The following is a 21,703-nucleotide window of genomic DNA, read 5'->3' as shown; positions in this document are numbered from 1 at the left end:
CTTGCAAGATATTTAATTATCATTTCCTTTTTTTTTAATATTATACTCTATGCTAAATTGCTGACAAGTGTCATATGTCAGTCGTTTGATCTCTCATCTCAATTGTTTTCTGTTTCTGGATTCTGTACTCTTCAAAGTTTGTTGTGAATTTATTATTTTTAAATTTGTCATTAAATAGTTTTTTTTACTTTCTCATAATTAAGAGTAAATATAACATCATTTATAATGAAATCCATCGGTTATATTATTAGCTAAGATTTTATTTAAACTAAGAGTTAAGACTCGAGATTTCGGTATTCGATAACCATGGCTATAGATGTAAAAAAAATATGTCGCCTCTGTGCGAATAAGGATCATGTTTTAAAAGATTTAAGCGAAGAGAGTAATAAAAATATACTGAAAATTATACAAGAATTTATACAAATAACTGTAAGTAATGTTATAAAATTATAATGAACATTTTTTTAGCTCACACAGCAGGTGTTTGTTGCTAAATCATTTTAATTTACTTATTTTTAAATAATTATTTCATTTACATAGATATCTGAAGATGACACACTTCCTACAAAAATTTGCCTAAATTGTGAAGAAAAAATGATATCATTTCAATTATTTGTTTTGGAATGTTATAAAGTTCAAGAAAATTTACAAAATATGTGTGCAAGGGCAGATGAAAAGCTTGAACTTAAGCTAGATGATGATTTAAATTATAGAATAACTGAAATTAAATCTGAGGTAAGTAAGAAAATTTATTAAATTTTTAACTGTCACAATATATTTTTAGTGTATCTTACAATTTTATATTGTGTTTAGTTCATATTTTAAAAAGATTAGTATTGAATTGAAAAATCTAAACAACTGTAACAATTATATCTATCAAAATATTTTCCAGGTTAAAGTTGAAATGGATGAAATAGTAGGTAAGCTTTTCTTGATTTACTAAAAATAAGAATTATTTCATATACTATTATAAACAAAATCTTTTCTGTTAAAATCAAATAATAAATTTTAAGACATGTACAATGTATATGATTCTTGTGAAAATTACACAAAATTTGAAACAAATAAAGTTATGTTTTAAGAGAAGAAGAATGCCCTATGGCTAAAATTTACATGCTACTTTTAAAAATTATAGATTTCATAGCTAGATTACTAGTAATGTTATCATTTAATTAAACAAGCATACTTAAGGAATACTTTTTTCTAAAAATATTTAAACAGGTACGTTATTATACAATCCATGGAATAAGAAAATGGATAGTGGAACTAATTAATTAATTAATATTTTTTATGTTACCTATTGTAATTTCTACAAATATTGCATTAAATCTTTATTTCAAATAGTTCACAAATAAAAAAAAATATTATATATTACAGCCACTCTTAATAATGAAGTAACCTACTCTGATGTTGATGATGACAATATTGACTATGATAATGACAACAATGAATGTGATAGTGATAGTAGTGATGGTGTTACCCTAGCATCTTTAAAGGAAACCAAGGTTAAGCAAGCCTCAGGCATCAAACCAAGAGAAATGACTGATAAAGATAGGGAAGAACTAGAAAAACTTCTTAAGGATCCAAGAGCTAAACTAAAGAATTTTGTTAAGTAAGTGTCAATGGCTTAGATGATGACTCTCATCTCCTCATCCAGCCAGATTTTATGAGATGTGAAAAAGTAGCCTGCTGAATTGTTTTACTATGGCAGAAAAGACTTCTGTTTGTACAACAGAAGTTGTTTCTGCCCTAGGGCTCTGGGAATTCATAGAATGCAGTATTACCCATAGGTTCATTTCAAGTATTATTAAGATGTTTATGGTATATCAATAATAAAAGTATTTAAAGTTTTTCTCTTAAAATATTAAATATAGAGTTACTTAAAAAATTTACTGTAAGAACCAATATAATATATCATGTGATGATTTGAATCTGAATATATATTTTAAAGATTGTTTTGTAAGATAAGATACTTCCAGAATGTCTTGTGCAGAGTGTCCGAAACGTGTGCACTCATGGGAATCATTGCGCAGTCACTATTACACTGTCCACCAGAAAAAAGTGTATACATTTTGCATATGTGGCTTTGTTTTGACATCAAAGAGTGCCATCTACAGGCATGTAGCTGAACATAAATCTCGACCACGACGAGGCTCAAGGAAATCCGACAATCGGAATTCAATTAAAGTCACAGATCTAATTAGGTATGTCCAAAGATTTAATATTTACAAACGAAAATTACATATTGGTTTGAGATACCATAGATCGAGAAAATATAATATACTTCTAATATACAATATACTAACATACAATGTCTTTCCTGGTCTATTAGTTTTATTAGCGTTTTTCCTAAATATACAATTCACTTAAATGGATGCACTCGCAAATTCATCATAAATAACTGCTGCTTTAATGCTAATAAATGTAAAGAAAATATCATTTTACAGGTTTAATTGCGAAGAATGTAATCTAGACTTTTCTAGTTGGTATAAGTTAAATACACATTGTATGTGGAAGCATAAAGCGACACCTATAGTGCATTGTAGTTGTGGCATTTCACTTAATTCAAGAACAGTTATGTATAAACACATTCAGGACCACAAAAGTCCAGATGCATTACAGTAAGTATTTTGTTTATTAATTTGCAAAACCCATTATGTTTAATTACATTACATAAACATATTCTATGGCCTATGCTCTTCCCATGATCTTGAATCAGATAACTCTTCCGTTCTTAACAAATTTTATAGGGTTCGGAGAAAGGCTATAGAATGCAATTCCTGCCTTCATCTGCTCAGCTCCAACTCTATCTATCTATATTGATTGCTGCTGTATAAATATTAGCTGTCCATATTCCTAATATAAATGATCATGATGTATTACTTTTCATTAACTATGTATTTTTTGTGTTCTTTATGGGTATGTTATTTGATATTAGTTATAGTTTTGCATATTCTGAAATTCGTCGGACGTCAAAATTTAGGCAGGTTAACAATTTAACTACTACGGATTATAACAAATCCGCTAAGACCTCAATAGTGTGTTTATTCCTTATATATGAATGAATAGAAAGTATGCGTCCAAGACATGTCCTCCAGAAGAATATACTAATTTTGTTGTCTTATTTATTTATAACAATTGTGTAATGTTTTGTCGAAACATAGTTATATTCTTAATCAATTACATGTCAGGTCCTTATGGACATATGAAATTGGCGTTTTGTGTGGGAAGAACAAGAAGATTTTTTTAAATAGAATATATTCAATTAATCAAAGTATGTACCATTGCTATCTGTTCATTTTGCCATCTTATAGGTAGTTCATCGAACTCTTTACTAATATAAACCATTTGGACGTATAGTAATAAAATCTTTAAAGGCTGTTTGCACTGCCCCATCACAGTCGAAATTTATACCTTGCAAAGAGGAGATATTTGAGTCAAAGTGGCCAGTACGTCAAAACGTCAATTTCATATGTAAGGACCGAATATCACATAGATATGCCTTTATTTATGATACTGATTCTGTTATCTGTCAAATTTTCTTGATGAAGAGAGCCAAACGAGTGTTTTGGCTAAAAAGGTTCATTTAGGCTGATTGTTCTTTTTTTTAATTAGTAGGTTATATTCAACTTTTGTTTGACAAAATTAATAAAATATTTCAGCTGTGACCAATGTCCAAAAACAGCGAAAACAATTGAGGAACTTCAAAGACATAAGTTAAGGCATATACCGAAGTCTGAAAGAACATTCCCGTGTTCATCGTGTGATAAAGTGTTTACGTCAAAAGATCTAGTCAAATCCCACGAAAGATCACATGTACCGATAGAGCAGAGGAAAATATACGAATGTGACGTTTGTAATGAGAAGTAAGTGTCATGTTTTTTTTAATTATAAAACTGTATAACCCGGTCACCTATATATTATACTAGCATACTCGGCCAAGCGTAGCTATGGCTAAGGTTTTTGTTATATTACATAGTAGTAAATTGATCAAGGGAAAACGTAGGAAAACTTATGTGAAACGTTGGTACCACGACACGGACCTAAACTAAACTACCTTTAACTCAGCGCCATCTGTTAGAATTGTATCAAATAATAACCAAATAATTTGCAATAAAATAAAATTGCGACTATAATTAAAGATCTTACCTATCCTATCTCTCAAGTTGGATCGACCTGCACATGGTGTGCGAATTTTATTATAATCGGTTAAGTGGTTTAGGAGTCCATTGAGGACAAACATTGTGAGACGAGATTTATATATATTAAGATTTATGTCAAAACTTAATACTAAAATTAAAATCGGAACTTATATTACAATAATGAAATATACACTGAAAACTCTACCAACAACACTGCTCTGCACTGCTGCTGCAAAATAACGCGAATTCCAGACATTATTTACATCAAGAGACATTTTATTTCACCAAACAGTAATGTAATAAATTTTCCTTCCTTTAATTATGTTTATAATATTTGTTTACAGATTCACCACTCGTTCATCGGCAGTATCCCACAAGCGTATAGTCCATGAAAAGATAAAGAGCTATGTGTGCGACCAGTGTGGATATGCGTGTGGCACAAATGGCGAATTGAGGCAACACCGCGCCATACATAGTGACGATAAACCTTACACGTGTCGGAAGTGTTCTAAAGCGTAAGTTAACTTGTGATTTTTTAATTATACTAACGGCCTGTTTCACAATGTATGGATAAAGTAACAAATAGCTATGCAACACATAAATTATTCGAAAGAATTTTTATGTGTTGAATGTATGAGAAATAGCGCTATCTGACATTCGTGAAACGCAACAAACACTAGTTTATCCTACCAATAAGTAAAAAATAGCTTATACGGAACTTATCCGGACATTGTGAAACAGACCCTAAGACTGTTAGAATTTTATCACTGGAAAATGGTCATCAAATTATGAATGTAAAAAAGGCTTAGTTTAAAAAGTTTTTTATAATAAGACCGCTATTACCAAACCCTTAATCGTGTGAAAGTTATTCACATACTCGGTTATTGGATGATTTCAAAGAACAGCTTCATAAAATTGTTTACTTTATTATGACTGATGTTCTTATTTTATGACTTTATGAAAACTAATGTATCATTTGCATGCCTATTTTTGTGATTAATTATTATTAAAAATTACAGAAACAATTAATAAGACATTGAAGTTTGAATATCGGTTATCATAATAACTACACATCCATATTGGTCTAATAAAATATTTTTTATTTAAATTTACAGCTTCAAAACGTACTCGAATCTAAAAACACATATGGACACACACGAAGAGACATCGTATGTATGCTTTGTATGCAGTCGCGTACTTAACAGTCGACGAACGCTAAGGAAACACCTCCTAGTCCACGATGAGAAGTGTTCGCATGTCTGCAACTATTGCAATAAGGCGTTCAAACGAAGACAGACTTTAAAGGTAATATTTGTTTAAAATATGTGTAGGATACACAGATTTTTTTATTAAAAACAGACACATATTGTGTTTAGTAGAAATGTGTTCATCTCCACCGATAAAAGGTCGAAGTAAAATAAGTTAAAGTTTCAGTAAAATATTATTCTTTTATAACAGGTACATCTAGCAATGCATACGGGCGATAAGCCGCTGTCGTGCAAATGGTGCGACGAGCGGTTTGCGTACGCGTCTACGTTACGCTCTCATCGCTTGCGTGCACACCCCGACAAAATGACAGTTCAAATGAATGACTGCTATTCGGTACAACAAGTTTCACAGGTATTTTTTTATGAATTTTCGATATATTGTTACGTTATTACCATCGTCATTTACATCCTTGAGTATTTATTCAAGTATTTATTCATGTTGTACATTACTGCTTAGTCCAGTGGCGAAGGGTGAAATTTTGGCAAAGGGAAGCCGGTCCAAAAAAATGTTGAACAGCACTCTATATGAATTAAAGCCATAATAACAAACAAAATCCACAGTATTTAACCAAATCTGCGATTAAATTAAATTACAGAATCAGTCACAGTTTAAATAACACAAATATTAAAATATAACAAACGAAATTATCACGGACCAGTGGTATAGGAACACATGTCACATACTAAAAATAATCTATTTTCAACCAAACGAAATGGAACGCGAAAATATGCCAAAATAAAAAGAATATGACTTGCGAAGGATTTCATTATAACGCTAATTCTTTTTAATTTTGTCGTGTTTTCTTTCTCCCGTGCCGTGGTTCAATAACAATAATTTCTTTGTCTCTTTCTAATAGAGGAGAGGAGAGAACTGCAAGCCGGTCGCGATCAGCCTTATCTTTCTTTAAATTTTACGTACAGTTAGCGAGCATTAGAAAGAGATGGTTTGACACGCTCTGTCTCTTTTCGCCTTATAGTAAAACGTTGGCCGAGATAAGCTGTAATTCGTCGAGTTACCTTTAATGTAATTTAGGTACGAAAAATTGACGCGCTGATTAATTTACGACTATAAAATGAAATGTGATACTTAGGGTATTGCTAAGAATTACTATTGCTATTGTAAATCGCGCAGGCATTTAATTAATAATACTTTGTTAATGAAATAGAATGTAAATACTTTTGTATGAATATGGAACTGATTTTTGAAAGGTAACCCGGTGGGAATCGGCTTGTATGGACTCTTCGCCACTGCTGCTTACTTAGATTTTTTATATTAGAAACTGTAACTTAATGGCAGTTATAAAGGCAGTCCTGGGGAGTCTTTTGTATTATGATATTTTATTTATGTTTTAAATTTGCTTAAAATAATTAAATTATTTAAAAAATGTCTAGTTTTTGAAAGACTATAACATCGCAATATAAATATTGGTTTATACATTTTCAGTCCAATATAACGGTAAGTCATTCATTGGAAAATAATTTCGGCCTTTCAAGGCGTCGCTAAGTATAAGATTTTAAAAAAATATCGTAAAAACTGGTAGTAGTAATGACTTACCATAGTCCTCAACAAGTTATGCTCCAAATTATATTGATCTAGTAGAGTTGTAATAAAAAAAAATATCATAACAAAGCCTTATTAAAAGGACTGCGCATGTTGCAGACGTGTCCAGACTAACAGTCAAAAATATACTTGACTAAGTTAAATTATATAAATATGAGATTTTTAAACAAACATTATAATCACTAATTTTAATAATGAAAAAGTTAACCGTATTCAATTTTCCGTAATTATTAAATTGCCTTCACTTAGAGATATATTATCCTGATTATACCTGAATAAAATAATGAAACTTGTGTACTTTTGTTTCAGGAATATCACAAAACCGATGTGAATTCTTTAAATGTTCCGAAGAGCGATTTACAGTAATTATATAGATTTATATCAAGTATCAGTATTTCTTTTAATTAACAGATATGTCAATAATGGTTATACAGTGAATAAATTATTTACATAAAGATATTGTCTTTTAATGATCAAAAGTGTAAAATCAAAGTATAAATTAGCTCATCTCGCAGGAATCCTCGGCTTTCTATCTATTCTAATTTTTGGTTCTGGCATGGCAACATGCTATTATTTTTATATGGCAGTAACTGTGGTAACTAATTTTTTTATGATTTATGATAATGTAGCATTAAAATGGCAAAATATTTTTTAAAACCGGTCCAGTCCTTTTTGAGCCAATTCTTTACAAACAGGTAAGTACTACAAATCCTTCCTCTTTATATTATTACTATAGATAGGATGGATATTTTTGTGTAGACCAAACATTATTATTGTATACATACCGATATTGCTAAACTGTCCAAATAATATGAAAAAAATTAGAATCTTCGATCAAATGTGCCTAGACATGAAGACAGAAATTTTGTTTTCCTTTCTGTATCGCCTGAGGGTAATTTTTGAACCAAGCGTTCTTCAACATAACTTATAATATGAATATCATTAAAAATACACGGTGTATTTTACTTTTAAACTACAATTTTATTTTCACCTACCCTCACCGATGTTGTCGGAAAAGCCGGAAAGTAAATTAGAATATCAAGTTCTTCTTCGTTGATAGTATGGTTCTCTTGAGCGTTGATCAAACCGTCCCAGAGTTATCAAATTATTCACAAGCCTTATTAAAACTTTACATTGGCATGTTTATCTGTCAGGATATTTTACGATATACCACCGCAAACTTCGAGAGATGTTTTGTTTATTCTTCAAGAAATATGCTCCATTTAATTTAAACTTACCCCATGTCCGCAATAAATTAATACAATACATGTACCTGCATGATTGAAGGCTAAACAGATAAATATCCAGAAAGCAAACGCTATCATAAACTGTTCCATTTGAAAATTTAAGATTAACATTTTAAAACTTGTTTTCTTTTTAAAATATCTTACACAGGATGCATTCAAACAAACGCACTCACAAATTGTTACATTTTCAAAGTTAACAATATTATTTTTGTTTTAAATTTGCTTTATGTCTAGGTTACAGAGGAAGTATTTAAATAATAATTTAAATTTTAACATTTTATCTATTATGGAAAACTTTGCTAGGATCGTCTTTTATTCTGTGGGTACATAATAATAATATGTCGAGGCAATTCACAGATTGGTAATTTTTTTGAAATTATTTTTTTGATGACCCAAACATTTTATGTTGTTTCCTTTAATGTAAATACATACATTCTTTCGATTGGAATTAAAACTAGAGAACCTATACACTCGCACTCGCTCAGTGGGAGTTGGTCCGATTCCCAGAGAAGACAACTAATAATAAAATAAAGTCTTCTTTCAGCAAAATAAATTATCTTTCGCACAACAACACACAATTTCCAGTAGTCTTTTCAGAAAACACATCTATTCATGTCCTCCATTCGTTGGATACCCATTGTTATGTCACTGACACATTTTCCACAAGGTTCCAATTCTTAAGCAAATATAAACATACTAAGAGTAGAGTCGTTTACATTGAATTATTTTTACTCGGTATAAAAATAAAAGAAACAACTGAGCATCTACTGTGCTTATTTTTTCCCTTAACTATCTATACCTGTTTCCTTGGTACTTTATTTTATAGGCAAATAGGTGATCCCTCTGTTGGTGTTGTAAATGTCTTACACATTCTTAGTTCTTACCATAAGCTCTAAAACTAAGCTAAGTGCCATGCACTCTTATAAAAGTAAAACTGATTTAATTATGTCACTTGCCAATGCGAAATATGACAGAAATGAAAAGTTATATATGATAGGAAAAATATAATCGAGTCGAATTATCCACGTTAGTTTAAATTTTAAAATATAAGTAATGAAATGACACAAATGAATTCTATTTGATATTTAGTTTAATCTCTATTTCCAATTGTTAATTACTTGCTTGTAATATTGTTTAAAATAAAATAATGTTTGATCATTTATTTTCTAAAAACATTTAGAGAGATTTAACGATATTATACTTTCTATGATGAAATTGCATGTTTACTTGACTTAATCTGAGATATTTTTAATATTCGTCAGATCGTTCCATTGAATCGTGAGCTTTGATTTATAGCAATAAAACGGGCGTATATCGGGATTTTCGAGGGAGCTATACTGAAAATTTTCGAATATTGGTGTCGATCTATGTGGAAATAAAAGTTGCCAGTTAAGAGATTGGCGGCCGGCCAAACCCAAATCCCTCACCCCACCCTCAAACGAAATAAATTATGCTCCACGAATATTGTATTCAATGCAAATATTGCTGAAGTTCGGCTCTTTACGTTATTACTGATTATTAACAATGGCGGATCATATAAAAATATAGAAATTAACGCAAGAGTAATGTTTTACGAAACTTCTACCCAATATATTCGCTTTGATATTTTAAATTGTTTATTTATTAACATTGTTATCATCATCCTAAAATTACAAAAAAATGCTTTATTTTCTCATTATAACTTAATCAGTTTAATGGAGACGCAATCTTCAAATACACTAATATTTATAACCTACTACAAAATCTGAATAAAGGTTTACCACGTGCAAGCTCAACAACATTTAGCCGTAAATAGTAGTAGTAGTTAGCCGTAATTTGTAGGAGTATATAATAAATTATAAATATTAAACCATTTTGTCATGGTCTACCATAATACGCACAATTAAAGCTTATTTTCGGCTACTTAGCTTTAAGAGAATCATTGGCATCACAAGCTCAGAATGAAATTAAGTGAAAATACAGATGTGTGGGAATGAGTTGGGTGCGCAAGTTCCGAGTACCTAGCCGGTGGCGGGGAGCGCCGCCCGCCCTCAGTGTCGCGGAGGCTGCGAGCCCTAGCACCGCCCGCCCTGCACGCTGCCCACAACATTGGATCTATTGTTTTTATGCAAAACATACGTTGGTGACATGAATGTGATTTTATGCATGGATGACAGCTGTGGGACGTCAATGGAATTAAGTAAGCTAATTAATAAAATTAGTAGTTATCATTGAAATAGTATCTTTATTTTTAATGATTGACCAATATCAATCAATCAAAGTAAAAGCATTGTTTTTCACACTTTATTATTATTTAACAGTGAAGGCAAATTTATATATTTTAATTTTGTTTTGTTAGAGAAAATTTTAAGTGAATTGTTTAGAAAAGCACTTGGCTAAGAAACGGCATCTACTTATCACGAGGACGGGGCTTTTTTCAATTATAGAGTTTTTCTCAGAAAAGTGGCCGTACTTGCAACTTAAATAACAAGTGCTTTGAGGTCACCTTTTTGAAACTTCACGTAAGTGCTCCTTATCTTTAAGGATCTAAGAGCACTGTGATATTTATAGCTTCAAGGAGGAAATTGCTTCCCTTTATTAAAACTTTTCCTTGTTTAATAATGTTTATATTTTAAATTTGACAGGAAAATAATAAGGGATAACAAGCAAGACTTGGTGCCAAATCTACCGTTATTTATATTTCCACAATGAGTCATATCTATTTACGAAGTTTTACACCACGCGACATGTCCTTGGTGCCAATAGCTTTTGCCTTAATCACATACCTATCTAGTGCTTGCGGTACAACCTTGGCGCCCAAGCCCGATACTACAGTATCATTGAATATCCACGAGGCTATATTTATCCCCTCTACTGATCATAGTATTGAACCATTAACGTCGACTGAAGGTACGGCTGATATTACTTTGGCGACAAAGGAAAGCGTTAAAACAACAAAAGCTTACAATGCTTCAGAGAGGCTTGTAGGCCGTTTAACGACTCAAGCGTCCCTCACAAAAGGGTTCGTGAAAAGTGCAAGAAGGCAAAAGTTAAACACTATTTCTAGTGCACTAGAGAGCGCAGTGCATCCCTTTGCCCGGCTACAAAGTCGCCTCGAGGCGATAGATTGTGATTTGCCCGTTCTGCCGAGAGAATCTCGTTTATGGAGGGGGAACGAAACACACGAATTGAATTTGCCTATAACGGTAAGTTTATATTGCTCAACGATTTATGTTTGATTTTATCCATTTTGAGATGACTGATCTTAATCTAATATTATTAAATGTCTCTCTTTCTCAAGATCCGTTAAAAGCGGATCTCTTCATTCTAACATTTTTTGATAGAATATAAGTGTAATACAATAAATGTTAATATTTTACGTAGACAAATTTGTAAGTTATCATTGACATGCATCTTTGATATGTAATTTACTATTCATTAAGTGGTAAAATGCTCGCTATTGTTTATTATATTATTATATTGCATTATTACATTGTGTATACATAAATCAACAATGAATAGTTAATAGCTTGTTTATAATAAAAGATGACTTGAGCGATGCCTTTGATAAAATTATATACAAAAGCGTTTTATGTGGTAAAAGGGATACAACGATAAATAAATAAAGTTATGCGTTTCATCTGCGAAGCTTATAATATTCTCCTCGAGGTTGATCGTGACGAGAGTAAGGAACAGAGCGAGGTCAAATACATAAGCAATAAATTGTCTTACGCTACAGAGTAAATGGCTACGATCTTTGTTCTAAATTATTCTTGTAAATACGTCGACAATCGAGAAAGAACGGCACGTTACTGAAAAAAGTTGGATACAGATTATATATTATAGTATACATTATATACGTAGAGTAGCAACACTGTTGCTTTATGATATATAGGTGTGCCAATGGACTTTGTATCCGGCTATTAAATAAATTTAAAAAAAATGATATATAGGTTACTTGAAAAAGTTTTGACTAAACCAAATGCAAAATATCTAAATTCGTTTTCGGGTAAACAACCTTGTTGATTGAATTTAAATATTATAAGTCCTGTTTTGTGCTGATCCTCGTATTGCTCAAATCAGTGTAAGGTGATATATTCTATTAATCGAAATTATAATTTTAACATAATTTGGCTTGAATTTTATGGCTCACCTTAATATTTTTATCGTTTTGACGACGAATATATAACATAACTTGGTATTACTCAAAAATTAGGATTTTATCAGATTAAAAAATATATCTTTTTACAAACACTTAATTTATTTTAAACCCCTTAAAAATAAAAAAGTCTTGATTCCAATTTGTTCAACGTTCCAACTCACACTACTCTAGGCGAATCGCGTATGGACATATAAATCAATGTATATATAGCATTAATTACGTGTCACTTTGCGCCAAAGGGGTGCGCGGGAGGGAGGGGTGGAGACGAGGAGTGCCCTCAGGTCATCGTGTCTTGGGAGGGCTCCGCCGACATACAGAGTGGAGACATCCTTATCGTCCGCATCTCCGACTCTTTGTTGCTCGATGTTCACAACGACTCCACCGATGCGAACTCATCGCAACCTGCCCTCGAAAGGTTAGTTAATGCAAACTTCATTGAAGGCTATCGTTCATTACTTCCATAAGCTTATGTTCTTTTTAAAATTTCATTTAACTCGTAATGTGAGAAGATATCCCCAGTTTTTAGAGTGATTAATTAACGCTGGTTTCTATATAACATTACCGCTACTCGCTAGTTTACCCACTGACAATACTGTAATTAATTGCGATGTAAATGTAATGTGAATTGTGATTATTACAGTTTGTTCTATAAATAACATTTACCAGTAAAAATATTCCATTTTTATTGGTACATATATAAAAATGCTCTTTCATGGATAAAAATATCTATTTGAATATCTTCCCACATCTATTGCCTACGTTCGCTTTCAGACCGCCCACTATGGGGTAGCCTATTAATGTCCATTATATATCTAGCTTTTAGGGTTCATTAAGCATTCTGTTTCTACGAGAGTGGTTTTTCAGGACACATCACTTAGCCCTTCAACCAGCCGTGTATCAGGTTACTCGACAAGGACACGAGCACTGTGATGTTTCAGAAGGAATGTTACTTGATATTACACCCTTGGACGAGCACGCAGCGAAACTATTTACTCTATACGATAAAGATTTAACTGAAGGAGTCAATTTGTTAATAGGTATTGTGATTATTCATGCAAACTTTTAAGTTTTAATTTATCGTTAATAAAAATAAAATACATATTTAAGGAAACCTTTAGTGTGGTAGATTTCAGTGGCTAATATCGAGAAATTTAACTGTTAATGTAAACACAAATGTTACATTAAATTACTACTAAAAACTTAAAGAATTTTTTTTTAATTTTTGAAAAAATTTGACTTTCACAGAGAATTTTTATTTTGGAATAATAAATACGTTGTTATTCCTTCACTATTGTACATAATACGTTAGGCTTACTTTGATAATGTGCGTGACTCGTGTAAATTTGGTGCTATCAAGTAGTAAAACGAATATTTCAACGTCAAACCGCAGGAAAAGAGCATTTATGCGTGACGAAAGCCATTCTTTTACGTAGTTATGGCCTTATATTACGTTTTGATGGTATTACTCAAATTGTGTCTTTGTGTCACAAACCGTACGTGTAATAATGGACGCATAAAGGAGACAATAACATTTTTACAGTTGTATCTGAGAATTGGGGGTCACAATGCGTCCGTTTGAAAGTGACCGTCAAGTCAGATAACTGTGGCGAGTCTCAAGATTGTTCTGGGAAAGGAGTATGTTACACAAACATATCCATGGTAAGGTCATACCGTTTCCTTTTTATTTAGACTTGTGTTTGTAACATTTGAAAACTAGAAAACTGTACCGACAGTCCAAATTGGCTATTTTCTTTCTCTTTATTTATTAAAATGAATTTAATAAATGAGAGGGGTAATAAAGTTTCAAAATTCGAACTTTCGTACTAGCGCTACCTCTTATAACTGGTTATTACCGGACGGTGTATTTTGTAACCCCTTAATCCTTGAATGACCTTCAATATGAAAATATGTTTTCCTGCATATCTGACATCATTAAGCTAAACGGGATTATCCCCAAACTTTTTTGTGTCGCGTTTTTGCCATGTTTCTCCTTGTTGGGAATTGATTTCCTGTAAATTTCTAACTGTAGTGAAGTTTAGTGTTAAAAACTTAAAGTAAAAACACATGTTAATTTATACATTTATTAATTGTATTTTTTTTACAAGTTCAAATTGTATTGCGACCACAAAGCGAATACCACCTACAACTTACACAATTTTATAAACATATATAATATTTTTTTTACTTCATAGGTAGGTAGGTTTTGTACTACATAGGTATCAAAATCGTTCAAACATTTGCCAGTTCATCTGTTCGTTATCATTTAAAGTAGGGAAAGAAAAATAATAATAAAGAGTTATTCAACACAGACTAACTCGGCTGTTCAATTATAGGAAGGTTACGAGTGTCAATGCTGTCCAGGATTTATGGGGCCACACTGCGAAGACAGGGACGCTTGTAATCCATCACCATGTTTGAATAATGGCATATGTGTCGACCTCACGCAACCTCTCAACGGAGCTAACTATCACTGCCTATGTCCATATGGTATTTACAACAGAGACTATCTTTATATATATACACTAGCTGACCTGGCAAACGTCTTTTTGCCATGTATATCATTTATAATAAAGAATAGGGGTTGATCGTAGAGGGTTGAAAATTTAGGGTTGTATGTATTTTTTAATGCTGTTGATACAGTTGATAAAAAAATAAAAATGTATCTAAAAATAAAAATAAATATATTTAGGGGTGGACTTACCCTTAACATTTAGGAGAATGAAAAATAGATGTTGTCCGATTCTCAGACATACCCAATATGCACACAAAATTTCATGAGAGGCCAATTTCGGTCAAGCCGTTTCGGAGGAGTTTGACCACAAACACCGCGACACGAGAATTTTATATATAAGATGTATAATTAAAATTTAGTCTTACGTTATAAGACAACAGATTAAACCTTAAGAAACTTAGTATTTTGTAATTGTAAATCTTATTTATTCTCAATCCTCTATTACTTTTTCATTGCATATTTGTTACGCAAATCCATGTTACGCTTTGACAAAAAAGGGTGGATTTGTTGATCAACGGGGATTAAAATTAGCGACGTTGGAATAAGCAATAAATTTTCGTTTATATCGCGGGTTTTACTTTGAACAGTGCCGAAAATAAATTACATTTTTCGGTCAATTAAATTCCGATGTGACGTAATCCGTAGCCGTACGAACCGCGTTGTTGCGTAACGTCCAACCCGCTTTGCGGTGCCTGGAAATGGTTTTATATTCAAATGCGGATAAACAATTAAAATGAAGTTTTAAATCACGACAGATTGTCATAAAACAAATTTGATGATAAATGGTTATTGCATTGGCCGTATACGGTAATTTACGATTATCCTTTGTATTTATTTTTTTAAAGTCCTTATGTCTATTCGTAACTTATACGAAATTATTAAAATCATACGCAATTATTGTGACACAATTGACTTAAAATTACAGAGCTTAATTAAAGCTCAACTTAACGTTTGACATTTATCGTGATTGGCCGTTATTAACGAGAACGCTCGGACGCTAAAGGACCAAGCTGTGAAATCAAGATTAATTAGTTTGTTAATCTTTTTGGAAGATTTATGTGTAAGCGTTTTTCGGCTAGATACGAAATAAAACCTTTCTAATTCTAATTAAAAGATAACAAGAACTGAATCAGAAGATTAAGGTTTACTTTGTTACGTTATTTATGTCGTGGAAAAAACCAAGCTAAAGTAATTAAAGATGAGTGAGTGATATAACATAGTCTGTTAAATATACTACTTTTGTTATACAAATCCAAAATCCTCATCCAATTGACATACTAAAAATATTAACAAACCATACAAGTAAGCTCACATCTTCCTTTTATGGCGTTATAAATTGCTTAGGTAAATTATTTTAAATATGATTTTTCTCAGGGTTCACAGGTAGGAAATGCGAAAAAGATCCATGTTTTTCCTCACCGTGTCTTAACGGTGGATCGTGTATGAGCATGGCCATGAATGGTTCTACTACGTTCCATTGCGCGTGCACAGATGAATGGACTGGAACGCACTGTGAGATACCATCCATGGGCGGCGCCTGCGCAGACAAGCCATGCGTTAAAGGTTTATGCGTTGAACAAACCGATGAAGAGGATGGTCCGAAGTATCGTTGCTTCTGTGAGCCTGGTATGAATTATTTTAGCTTTCATAACTTCGTTAAGATACCGGTTTTACTCGCTTACTATTACCAAGTTACAATATTTGAATATTAAAATGTTCGCTTCTTGAATATTTTAAAGACCAAACAAATATAAAACCCCTTCCTTAAACAAATACCGAAGTATGCTTACAATATTTGTACTTTACTTGATTAGAAAAAATGCCCAATATTTGGTATGCCCCATAAACATAATTAAGTTTGCATTAATATTTGTATTAATTAATAAAAACTTATACGTATTTTATAACCAAAAAGACAACGTAATGTATAAAAAATCGGTTAAGTATATTCCTATCTGTAAAGTGATAAAAATTTTATTGCCTATCGCTCGATATATAGCGTGCTTATCTTATTAAGAGTCGTAAATATTTTTAAGTTCATCATCGAAATATGTTAAATAAGCATATAATATAAACACTATATTTTTCGCTCAATAAATATGATAATGAATTCGATCGTCAAAACAAAATTTAGAAATAAAACTCCCTTCGTCAACTTGACTGACTCGTGAATATTAAAATCCCTGTCGAATAAGATTAAGGTGTGAAGTAAGGCGTGTTCGTGGTCTGGCTACTAAATGGTGGCTGATCAATTTTTAAGTTTTTTAGTAAATGTCGGAGCGAAATTATTACTAAATTTTTTTTTGTATTCACATCGGTCCAATATATTGTTACCGTTACGAAATAGATATCCTATTATCTTTTTGTGATGTTATATGGAGAATATAGGCAAAATTTGACATTTGTCGTCCTTAAGAATTTCGAATAATTTAATAAATTCAGTTTGAAATCAGATAAAACGAACCTTTTATTCAAAACCAAAAACTAGTTTATTAATTGAATCAGGGAAGGCAATTGTTTTTAGAATTTACGAAATTTTCTTTGAAGTTTTCAAAGACGGCTAAAACTCTAATGTCATACTTCAAAGAATTTGTATTTCCATTAAACGGACGGTTTTACGGTCTATTTTATTGCGTAGTACAAACATCGTCCCATTCCATAATTTCCTTAGGAATATTAGCTTATCACTGGGTGTTTTAAATCGATATGCAGCGAGAATGCATTTTGGCATTATGCCATTTAGAACATACGCTGCTTAGTCAGGATTAAAAGATAACAAAGCCTCGAAATAAACTTATATCTAGTTACTATCATAAAGTCGACCAACATGAAAGGAAATTTCAAACTTACCTTTCGCTTCGTATTAATTCCATGTTGTTTCATTTGAACAAAAAATATCAATATTATCCATCTGAATGAATTGCGTACAGATAGTAATTTAGTTGCTGCGAAAACGGTCGACAGTTGACATATTGTATTTTTTGTTTGGCAATATTTCAGACCTATCAATTGTTCTGATTTTATTATAGCGTTTCTTGTTGTGTACTTGATTTTTAAATAGCAATATTTTATTATAAATATATTTAATTCTAAACGAATCCTCATGTAGGTATGGTGCCATCAACACTCATCAGTGTTTAAATCTTAATTTTAACAACTTCAATTTCTCATTTATGATCTTTATAATGTAATCAATACTGGTATTTGACTTTGAATTAAATGACTCGACCGGTTTTTGGTAAATAGTAGTGTATGTATGTAAATAGTTTGTAAATTTTGTAATGGATAGATGTCATTCCTACCAGTGCATACGTAACACGTAAACACTAAAACGTGCCAGAGTAAGAAATCCATGAAAATAATTTGCATGCTTAATCAAAGCACTTTATCGTATACTTTAAATCTTAAGACTTGAGAGACTTCATATACATACACTATATATTTTGTTACACATCTCTCTAAATACACATTTGTATTAGGGTATACTGGAGACAAATGTGAATTGGAATACAATGAATGCGAGTCCTCTCCGTGCGCAAACGGCGGCACTTGCACTGACCGCGTGGGAGGGTTCACCTGCACCTGTGGACGAGGCTACAATGGACCGACTTGCCAGTTTAAGGTAACGTTTTCAATAATAGCCCCCCAATAGGGCATGAGGCATCCACAGTTATGTGGATTTTGTAAAACCAAGAATATTTATTTTTACATGGGGTTATATTATAAAACTCCTGATAATTCCCCTGCATCACAGGCATGTATTGACTTAAAAAAATATTTTAATATTAAATGCTTTTCAGTACAGTTCGTTTTAAGTTCGTTCCACATCTATTTAAAATTGAAATCAGACCCTGTTTATGACATTGCTTTATACGGCTCCTTTTTTTTAATGTTGAGTATTTTTTAGCTTTGACTATATACATATAGATATTTTTGTTTTTTTGTAGGTGGATCTGTGCTTACCGGACCCTTGTAATGAACACCAATACTGTGTAGACCATGGTAACAGCTACACCTGTGAATGTCCACGCGGATTCGTTGGCGAAGAGTGTCACATACCAGCCACATCGGTATTTTACGTTAAATAAAATATAAATTATTCGTAATAGTACTGCCCTTTTACTGTTTTTGAGAGATTTTTATTTTACGGACAATAATATTAACATTTTTTGGATCCGAGTGGTCGGCATACAGCACATATATACGATGTAATTGTTTTAAAAAAATAACAGGATGCTCGCACGGATCCGAGTGGACGCTACTATGACCCGCTCCACTCGGATCCGAGGAAAGAGCACTTAATGTGTTAATAATAGTTATTGTTAGTATACTAAGTGACTAAGTCATATAACATATATAACAGCTATAACAAGTTCAGCGACATCACATACTTCAACTTAAGATTTGGACGTGAGGCGTATGATTAAATTATTTAATTTGACATATCTTAAATTAACGCCAATGGTTCTTGTTCACTCTATACGTTCCGTAACTGTTTTATTATCTAAATTACTTTATGTTACAGATTTGCGATAATAATCCTTGCGCTCACGGTGGTACCTGTTGGAGTGGCGTGGATTCATTTTATTGCTCCTGCAGACCGGGATACACGGGCCGACTATGTGAAGGTACAATTAAAACTTTTATTAACCTGTACCTTTTTTACTATTCGATAATATTTTTACAATAATATACTTGCAAATAAATTTTTGAATTCAATTACAATTAATTTCATATAAAAATTAAATACAGTAAGATATAAATTTTGTTTTGAACATTTAAAGCAGTTGTTGACCTATGTTTTAATATTTGGTACTGGGAATGACAAGAACGTAACTAAAACTAGATACAAATGTTAATTAATTAGATCAATATACTTATGTAAGAGGAAAATGGCAAACGCATAGACCATGCATTTTTTGTCTAGCGTATTTTTTATACGTGTATTTTAATTCAGATTTTCTTTTTACTTTGGATTTAAACCAGTAAAAATCTGTTAATATAATTTGCTTATTAAAACCAAAAATAGTATGGATTCTCATACAAAAGTTGAGAAATAAAACAAATCCTGACCTCCTCAATAGTTGCCGCGAGGAGCAACTGTCAAAAATGTGCGTTCAGCAACCAATTAGCTATATTTATATTTCAGAGGACTTTATCTTGGAGCCAGTGATAGATGGTGATGTAGACGTAGACTCTGAATCACAAGGAGGAGGATCTGTGCGAGTAATGCGGCTGCCTCTAGGCCTGTATCATGATCGACTTCACAACGTCTACATTGCGGCAGGGACCCTCGGAGCGGCAATTGCTATTGTCGGGGTTGTGGTAAGTAGTTGTTCTAGAAAGTATTGGTTTCGAAAAAAGTTAAAATTGTTTATTTCTAGGTATAGTACTGTAATATTTTTTCAGATATGTTAGGTTAAATAAATAGGCCTAAGTTTAAATCACCGTGTAAACGATATCTAAAGTTGATAAATATTTAATAGTACTAGTAGTATTGAATGTGGACTTAGTTTTAGTTTTTTAATCTTACAATTGTTTACAAAAAATATAATGTTATAGGGTATAATATTAATGTCTTTGATAAATAATAAAAAGAGCAGTGTTGGCCAAGTGGTTTCAGCGTGCGACTCTCATACCTGAGATCATAGGTACGATCCCCGGCTATCCACCAATGGACTAGTCTTAAATATTTATGTATGATACTAGTATTAAAATATAGAATAAAAACATTAATACTAATCCATACTAATCTATTATTATAGGTAACGGCGTGTCATTGCCGCGTGAATAAAACTTACTCTCGCCTGTTATCCGGATTATCCGCACGAGTCTCCGAAGCTGGTCCTCCACACCACTGGCTCCAGGACAAACGGGAACCCAACCCCGCTCCCTTCCAACCCCCTACTTCCTTCGACACCACAGATATGTACTACACCCTGGACTTCAGCGATAATCAGAGCTCACCCCTTATCCAATAGCCATCACTTATGGACTGTTCCGATGGCGAACGGTTCAAAATACAAATATAAATGCCTGTAGTGCGCATGCGCTGTAAGTAATTGTCTTATTTTTTAGGTTGTGGAAAACATTTAGGGCAGTTTCACAATGTATGGATAAAGTGCCAAATAGCTATGCAACACATAAATCATTCGAAAGATAAAAGTTCCAAATAAGATACTTCGAATTTCATGACGTTTAGCGCTATCTGACAGTCGTGAAACGCAAAAATACTATTTATCATACCAATAAGTAACAAATAGCTTATTTGGAACTTATCCGGACATTGTGAAACAGGCCCTTAGTCTTACAAAAATATTATGAAATATTCATATTTAATTTTATGGACTATAGTTTGAATAGAGACTATATTTAAAACGCTTGTTTTTTGAACATATAGGTACTCTTATCCTAGTTAATTTTAAACGACACTAGTCCAGCTGATCTACAATATGTATATACAATCCCCAATATATTGCTTCTTGTTTTTCTATGCTGGGGCATTGATATTCCGCTTAAAGGACTTTAATCGTTGTAAAAGGCGACGAAAGTATTTAATATTTTGTAAGTGAATTGTTTTAATGTATAGATTTTTAATTAGTTTGCTGCTATTGCAAAGTAGATTTTAATCTTGGCTTCAAATGTGTAGGAATTCATTCATATAAGCAATAATTGTGACTGTTATGTATTTCAATTAGTTTCTTAGATTAACTGTGGTATAACATATGTCATTTAACATACAATATTTTTTGCGCGTGATTTCTATAGTTAGATATATAGGTATGATATTATTTATTTATTATTAGTCAATATAATTATCAGTAACTTTTAG

At 32.1% G+C, this 21,703-nt stretch overlaps 2 protein-coding genes across 2 annotated transcripts; both read left to right on the top strand.

Moving 5' to 3' along the window:
- Positions 1 to 129: 129 nt before the first annotated feature.
- Positions 130 to 7,428, top strand: LOC111004096 (zinc finger protein 708). Its single transcript, XM_022274944.2, has 11 exons — positions 130 to 429; positions 541 to 735; positions 893 to 920; positions 1,378 to 1,612; positions 1,980 to 2,204; positions 2,448 to 2,621; positions 3,663 to 3,866; positions 4,487 to 4,657; positions 5,258 to 5,447; positions 5,601 to 5,762; positions 7,281 to 7,428. The coding sequence occupies exons 1-11, from the start codon at positions 307 to 309 to the stop codon at positions 7,335 to 7,337; spliced, it is 1,764 nt and encodes a 587-aa protein (XP_022130636.2). The 5' UTR covers positions 130 to 306; the 3' UTR covers positions 7,338 to 7,428.
- A 2,809-nt stretch (positions 7,429 to 10,237) lies between these two features.
- LOC111004105 (delta and Notch-like epidermal growth factor-related receptor) lies at positions 10,238 to 21,034 on the top strand. The gene is made up of 12 exons (XM_022274959.2): positions 10,238 to 10,397; positions 10,843 to 11,403; positions 12,599 to 12,774; positions 13,224 to 13,396; positions 13,900 to 14,018; positions 14,693 to 14,846; positions 16,246 to 16,497; positions 18,351 to 18,493; positions 18,819 to 18,941; positions 19,397 to 19,499; positions 20,021 to 20,196; positions 20,637 to 21,034. Exons 2-12 carry the CDS (start codon positions 10,906 to 10,908, stop codon positions 20,850 to 20,852), a joined length of 2,133 nt encoding a protein of 710 aa, XP_022130651.2. The 5' UTR covers positions 10,238 to 10,397; positions 10,843 to 10,905; the 3' UTR covers positions 20,853 to 21,034.
- Positions 21,035 to 21,703: the final 669 nt, after the last annotated feature.

This window comes from Pieris rapae, chromosome 1 (genome assembly GCF_905147795.1).
Source record: "Pieris rapae chromosome 1, ilPieRapa1.1, whole genome shotgun sequence".
NCBI lineage: Eukaryota > Metazoa > Arthropoda > Insecta > Lepidoptera > Pieridae > Pieris > Pieris rapae.
Note: the sequence above shows the minus strand (reverse complement) of the source record. Positions and strands in the feature narration are given on the sequence as shown.

Excerpts from the sequence above, each read along its gene's own strand:
- LOC111004096 (XM_022274944.2), top strand. The coding sequence starts at position 307 with ATGGCTATAGATGTAAAAAAAATATGTCGCCTCTGTGCGAATAAGGAT. Across the intron at positions 430-540 it reads AAGAATTTATACAAATAACT|ATATCTGAAGATGACACACT; the intron begins GTAAGTAATGTT and ends TCATTTACATAG. Across the intron at positions 3,867-4,486 it reads TGTGACGTTTGTAATGAGAA|ATTCACCACTCGTTCATCGG; the intron begins GTAAGTGTCATG and ends ATTTGTTTACAG.
- LOC111004105 (XM_022274959.2), top strand. The coding sequence starts at position 10,906 with ATGAGTCATATCTATTTACGAAGTTTTACACCACGCGACATGTCCTTG. Across the intron at positions 12,775-13,223 it reads TCGCAACCTGCCCTCGAAAG|GACACATCACTTAGCCCTTC; the intron begins GTTAGTTAATGC and ends GTGGTTTTTCAG. Across the intron at positions 18,494-18,818 it reads GACCGACTTGCCAGTTTAAG|GTGGATCTGTGCTTACCGGA; the intron begins GTAACGTTTTCA and ends GTTTTTTTGTAG.